Raw genomic sequence first — 6856 nt, forward strand, 5'->3', positions numbered from 1 at the left:
ACATCTTCCCCTTTGGAGGGCAACTTACTTACTATGCTTGCTACCTGTCATATAAATGTAAACCCGGCCTAGCAATCTCTCTCTCTCTCTCTCTCTCTCTCTCTCTCTCTCTCTCTCTCTCTCTCTCTCTCTCAAATGATTTATCCAGTAAATGACAGTGGTTGGTCCATCCTAACCAGCGCTGATAAAAGTAACAGGTAGAACGTGATTAAACCGCCCGCTTCAGTAGCGGTCTGGACAATAATTCACACCTGAATATTGACACTGAGAAACCTTAATAGCCGTTAAATTGAAAATACACAGTAAGTGAAGAGTTCAGATGGGAGCATTATTAGTTAGATTCATTTTGAGAATACCGCCCACTTTTAGAATCCACGCCCACTTTGAGAATCCCGTTTCAATCTAGCTGCCGTTCTACCAGCTTGTATTCGATTTCTTTGATCTCCCCGAAGGTATGTACTTTTGGTGAGCACATCTTCCACACAAGGCTACAGGCTGTGAGCGTTGACTTGAACGACAGCTTGAGTCAAGCAGCAGTTGCTTAATTTACCCGGATTTCTTCATCTTGTGCTTGAGTTACACGGTTTTGCTGTGGTAAGACACATTGTGTTACGCATTTTAACGCTTAATGACGACATTTTTATATCTGTTTTATAGCTAATATTGTACTTTTTATATCGCCATCAACCTTGGTGTTTGTCCGCTAATATGTAGATTTAGTCAAGTTCGTTTCGAGCACGATATTAGTGAAGAGTCATAAATGACTTATTCAGAATAAGGATGTGACATTGAGGTCCCGCATGCGTGATGAATCGTGCTTTCCATCACGCCCAGTTCCATTCACACGCGCTGAAATTAGATTCAGTATTTGTAGAACAAACTACACAGTACGATTCCTGGAAGAAATGAAACGAGAAATGGCCAAGCGTTAGACTGGACCATAAACCTGGACGGTTGCACAAATAATATTGTTAATTATCCTGTCTTTTTTATGTTTATGTCAAAAACTTCAAGGCCGAATCAAGTTCAGTAAGCTTTTGTTCTCTGTTGATATCGCAATGATGACCATAGAGTGACAGCTGTTAATCCAATTAGACCTGAGCAGTTCATGCCCCAAAGTGGTAGATTCTTCAATACACAATGTGCAAGTGTAAAAGCTGTTATTGCTATGTTTGGTTACAAATGTGGAGTCTGTCGTGATGTTGAATTACTCATGCAGATGTTTCCCTACAATATAGGTTCATAGTAATCAGCCATCACCCACTTACATAGAGTGAGGCCAGAGGATTTGACAAAGCTGATGATGGTGAATGCTAACCTGCTCAATGTTTGTTAGTATTACTGTAATGCAGGTGGTGACAAGAGAGTTCTGCATTAGGTTACCTTAAAATCACCCATTAGATGCAGGGACATATTTCAGTAGAAACAGAAAACAATGTAGGCATATCTGACACCTAAATGATAAGCCTTTATCTTAATCTTCTGTTCTTTCTTTAATTTTTAGAAACATGTCTATCTTGAAGATACATGCCCGTGAGATTTTTGATTCGAGGGGAAACCCCACTGTTGAGGTGGACCTTTACACAGAGAAAGGTGATTTTTCCCCTTGAGTTTTATCTTTGAAGGGGACACAAAAGGATTGATTGCTCACAACTGAAAACGATTTAGCATGCTGGCACTTCAAGCAAAATTAAAACTCATCTAGTCACTAATGTGTCATTTTGATTCTGGGCATAACCATTCACTTCTACAGTACCTCTTGTGATTTCGTAACAGGCCTGTTTCGAGCTGCTGTCCCTAGTGGAGCATCTACTGGAATCTATGAAGCTTTGGAGCTAAGAGACAATGATAAGTCACGTTACCTGGGCAAAGGTAAATAACTCTGCTTGGTTACATCTTAAATGAACTCAGTAATAACATAAAGAAATCGGATTCTGTCTGGTCTTACAGAATTGACTGGTACAAGGTTAATTGTTTTGGGGAAAAATAGACTTTTGCCTGCCTTGTCCAATAAGCGCTATATTTAATTTATTTACGCTACATTTTATTTATGAATGGACTGTTTTTCTCCTCACCTCTGTCTTTCTCTATTAGATTGTAAAGGAGGACTTATTAAATGTACTGATTAATTACTGGGTTCAGCCTTGTGTTAACAGGTGAAAAATTGCTCTGACTGATGCATTGTTGTCAGTTTTTTATTGAATTGCATGTTATTCTCATGCCAGTGCTCAATTCTGTAAACAAATAGTGTAAAATGCAAAATGCTTGTTGAGCATGCAATTTACAATAATTAATAATACATTCTTTAATGTAGAACATCAATGTTATTGAATGCACAGTGTTTGCATGGTTAAACTTGTTTCTGACTAATGTTTCTACAAATTCTGACAAATGTCTGTCTACGGCTTTGTTGTTCAGTTGAACCAGACATGTGCATGCCTCTGATTGCTGAACTGTAATGTGGGGCTTTCTCCTATATTGCTCAAAACCATCTTTGTCTCTGCTATTCAGGTGTGACAAAGGCTGTTGAGCATGTGAACCAAACTATCGCACCTGCACTGATCAGCCAGGTGAGAGTATTTTAAAACTACAGTAAACAAAAGAAAGAATTGTATTATTTTTAAGTTAGGAAGGTTGGTAATGATTATTTCTGTCGATCCCTTTGCCCTGCCATGTAGGCAATTCCTGTAGTTGAGCAAGAGAAGATTGACCAATTCATGCTGGAACTGGATGGAACCGACAACAAATGTAATTCATAATATTTGCATTTGACAAAAAAAAAGTGCTTGGTCTTCACATTTAAGTGGTTTTCTCTTATTGGTAGGTCTCCATTCTTCCATTCTCCATTCAAAATTTGTTACACTCCATACATCAGGTTATGTCCCAATTAAACTACATTTGTAAGACATTGTCAAGAAGAAAGGCAAATGGGGGCCTTGGTAGCTCAGCGACTATTGACACTGACTACCACCCCTGGAGTCGCGAGTTCGAATCCAGGGTGTGCTGAGTGACTCCAGCCAGGTCTCCTAAGCAACCTAATTGGCCCGGTTGCTAGGGAGGGTAGAGTCACATGGGGTAACCTCCTCATGGTCACGATTAGGGGTTCTCGCTCTTAACGGGGCACGTGTTAAGTTGTGCGTGGATCGCGGAGGGTAGCATGAGCCTCCACATGCGGAGTCTCCGCGGTGTCATGCACAACGAGCCACGTGATAAGATGCGTGGATTGACGGTCTCAGAAGCGCAGGCAACTGAGACTTGTCCTACGCCACCTGGATTGAGGTAAGTAACCGCGCCACCACGAGGACCTAGTAAGTAGTGAGATTTGGGCATTCCAAATTGGAGAAAAGGGGATAAAAATAGAATAATAAAAAAAAAAAAAGGCAAGTAATAACACCCAAAAGATGTAAAACGTGATTTGAAAATCTCAGTGTCACTGCCAAATAATTTACGTATCATGTCATGTCTAGAATTAGTCAATTAATGCTTTTGTCTGTTTCAATCATTAGCTAAATTTGGTGCCAATGCCATACTGGGTGTGTCCCTGGCTGTGTGCAAGGCAGGAGCTGCAGAGAAAGGTGTTCCTCTTTATCGTCACATTGCTGACCTTGCTGGAAACCCAGAGGTCATCCTGCCAGTACCGGTGAGGAACAGAGCACTCCTGTATTTAGAAATGAACAATAAGAAAAAGTGTGACATACTGTAGATGTATTACAGTTCAGTTAGTGCCTGAGCTGAAAGAGCTAATTGTGTCATTTCTAATTGTGTACTTTTCATTTTTACATTTTTATTTTAAGGTATTCAAATTTGACTAGCTTCATCTTCATGAATAACTTAAGATGTCTCCAAAGTGGTCTAAGCCATTCAGAGACAATCTTTGCTCTTTCGCCATTTAATTACTACCAATAAACATGTTGTGCATACAAATTATTGGACAAAACATTGTTACCATTTAAGTTTTGCACTTTTGATTGTTTTCTTTGAAGGCTTTTAATGTGATCAATGGTGGCTCACATGCAGGCAATAAGTTGGCCATGCAAGAATTTATGATCCTTCCTGCTGGTGCCAGTAGTTTTAAGGAGGCCATGCGCATTGGCGCAGAGGTGTACCACAATCTGAAGAATGTTATAAAGGAAAAGTATGGCAAGGATGCCACCAATGTCGGGGATGAGGGAGGATTTGCACCCAACATCCTGGAGAATAAAGAAGGTATTAAAACATCTGAGTCATATTGTTTGGGACTATCCAACTGAGATAGCTTAATAAAATCAACTATAATTTTTTTCATTGTTTTCTGGATGTTTGGGACAAAAGCTTTAGAGCTGCTGAAAAGTGCCATCAGTAAAGCTGGTTACACAGATGAGATTGTGATTGGCATGGATGTGGCTGCATCCGAGTTCTACCGTGATGGAAAGTATGACTTGGACTTCAAGTCTCCCGATGACCCCAATAGGTATATCAGCCCTGATGAGCTTGCTGATCTCTACAAGAGTTTTATTCAGGACTACCCAGGTATCCATCTGTCAGTTGCTCTCTTCATTAATAATTTCACTGATTTTGGTTTTCTTTGGGATTGTAATTACATGCTGTGTGAGATCAAATTTTGTTTATATTTACTGTATGTACATGCCCCCACAAAACTAGCATTTGTTTTTAGCATATTATATGTATCAGTGTATAAATGTAGTGTAGTTCATTTCTAGATGTGAGATTGCGAGCATAGTGAAGTGATTTTTTTTTTGTGTGTGTGTGTGTGCTCTCTCACTACTTCAGTGGTGTCTATTGAGGACCCTTTTGATCAGGATGACTGGGAGGCCTGGACCAATTTCACTAACAGCACAGACATCCAGGTGGTGGGAGATGATCTCACAGTCACCAACCCTAAACGTATTGCTAATGCAGTGGAGAACAAGGCTTGCAACTGCTTGTTGCTCAAAGTCAACCAGATCGGTAGTGTTACCGAATCTCTGCAGGCGTAAGTTCAAAGTCCTGTTCACACATTTATATATTTGCTGAGCAAAGGGTTCCTAAAAAAAATCAAGGTCATATTCTTACATAATTTATGAAAACCCTCTCTTAAAGGGATAGTTCACCCAAAAATGAAAATTCTCTCATCATTGACTCACCCTCATGCCATACCAGATGTGTATGACTTTCTTTCTTCTGTAGAACACAAATTAAGTTTCTTAGAGGAGGTCCTCATAATGCAAGTGAATTGTAATCAAAACTTTGAAGCTCCAAAAAGCACATAAAGGCAGCATAAAAGTAATCCATACAACTCCAGTGGTTAAATCCATGTCTTCAGAAGTGATATGATGGGTATGGGTGAGAAACAAATAAATATTTAAGTCCTTTTTTTTTTTTTTTAACTGTAAATCTACACTTCCACTTCCATATTCTGGTGTTTTAGGTGAGAACAGACCAAAATGTAACAACTTTTTACTGTACATCTTGCTATTGCATTCTCTATGGCGATCGTGATTTCAAGCTTGATTACACTTACTAGTGCATGTGTAGAGTGCTAAATGGTGCTAGAAAGTGTAATCAAGCTTGAAATCGTGATTGCCAAGGAGACTGCTGATGTCAATATTTATAATGAAAAGGAGTTGTATTTTGGTCTGTTCTCACTCTTGGATCACTTCAGAAGATGTGGATTAAACCACTGGGGTCATATGGATTACTTTTATGTGCTTTTTGTAGTTTCAAAGTTTTGGTCACAATTCATTTGCATTGAATGGACCTACATAGCTGAGATACTATGCTAAACATCTTTGTTTGTGTTCTGCAGAAGAAAGTAAGTCATACACATCTGAGATGGCATGAGTAAATGATAAGAGAATTTTCATTTTTGGGTGAACTGTTCCTTTAAGTAGTTATATTTGTGGAAACAATTTCTTGCATGCCACCCCATAGATGTAAAATGGCACAATCCAGTGGCTGGGGTGTGATGGTGAGCCATCGCTCAGGGGAAACAGAAGACACATTCATTGCTGACCTGGTTGTGGGACTTTGCACTGGACAGGTACAATGCTGCAGTCTTCATTAAATGTATGTACTATGTAATTTATCTACTCATGTATTTTATTTTCCTCTTCTTATTCAGATTAAGACTGGAGCTCCATGCCGCTCTGAGCGTCTGGCCAAGTACAATCAGATCCTTAGGTGTGTTGACATCGTTTCTATAAAAACACAGATTTATTGACCAGCTATTAATAAGCATATTGTATCTCCATTCTTCTGCACACCTTTTTTTGTAAACCTATGAAAAAAATCCATATTGTTCATGGCTTGCTTTCTTGATTGACAGAATTGAAGAGGAACTGGGGGATAAAGCTTGCTTTGCTGGGAAAAACTTCAGAAATCCACTGAACTGAGACTACACTATAAGTACAGTCCTATTCACACTTAGGACCAAATCACTTAACCTCCTACAATACAGTAAATCTACTCGTATTTCAGTTCAAGATGTGGCAATGCCAACGTAGAACAGTATATGACAAAAGATTAATTTTAGGTCATTATTAGGAGTGATGCAGAACATCAAGTGTACAGAAACACAAATTACTGTATAGGCATAAGGTATTCAGTTGAATCAGTGTTACATGTACTTTTCTGTTAATGACTGTAATGCAAAGAAAGAGCAAACTGTATTTTTCTGTAAATGCTGCGTAGCAGATTTCTGAGGTTTGTGCTTGTAATAGTGGATGCTGTTAAAATAAAAAATCAACAAGTGAATAGCCTTTTTGTAGCGTTATTTTGTACCTCATGGCAAAATTGCAACAAAAAAAATAAATAACTGCTTTTAACCCAAAAAGGAAAATTATCTTACCATTTACTCACCCTCCTGCCATCCCAGATG

The 6856-nt window shown here is 38.9% G+C and overlaps 1 protein-coding gene across 2 annotated transcripts; it reads left to right on the plus strand.

The window, feature by feature from the left end:
* The first annotated feature begins 334 nt into the window (after nucleotides 1-334).
* Nucleotides 335-6736, plus strand: LOC127449308 (enolase-like). Of its 2 annotated transcripts, none has more exons than XM_051712657.1 (12): nucleotides 335-452; nucleotides 1505-1593; nucleotides 1777-1872; nucleotides 2512-2570; nucleotides 2679-2748; nucleotides 3507-3640; nucleotides 3984-4206; nucleotides 4312-4509; nucleotides 4771-4972; nucleotides 5911-6019; nucleotides 6101-6159; nucleotides 6305-6736. In XM_051712657.1, exons 2-12 carry the CDS (start codon nucleotides 1509-1511, stop codon nucleotides 6369-6371), a joined length of 1302 nt encoding a protein of 433 aa, XP_051568617.1. In that variant the 5' UTR covers nucleotides 335-452; nucleotides 1505-1508; the 3' UTR covers nucleotides 6372-6736. The 2 variants fall into 2 exon arrangements, with proteins under 2 accessions (XP_051568617.1, XP_051568616.1); XM_051712656.1 differs by having other exon boundaries at nucleotides 392-594.
* The last annotated feature ends 120 nt before the right edge of the window (nucleotides 6737-6856 follow it).

This window comes from Myxocyprinus asiaticus, chromosome 12 (genome assembly GCF_019703515.2).
Source record: "Myxocyprinus asiaticus isolate MX2 ecotype Aquarium Trade chromosome 12, UBuf_Myxa_2, whole genome shotgun sequence".
NCBI lineage: Eukaryota > Metazoa > Chordata > Actinopteri > Cypriniformes > Catostomidae > Myxocyprinus > Myxocyprinus asiaticus.

Bases quoted from the DNA above. Each gene is read 5' to 3' on its own strand.
- LOC127449308 (XM_051712657.1), top strand. From the start codon at position 1,509: ATGTCTATCTTGAAGATACATGCCCGTGAGATTTTTGATTCGAGGGGA. The intron at 2,571-2,678 runs GTGAGAGTATTT...CCTGCCATGTAG, and splicing joins CACCTGCACTGATCAGCCAG to GCAATTCCTGTAGTTGAGCA. The intron at 6,020-6,100 runs GTACAATGCTGC...CTTCTTATTCAG, and splicing joins TGGGACTTTGCACTGGACAG to ATTAAGACTGGAGCTCCATG.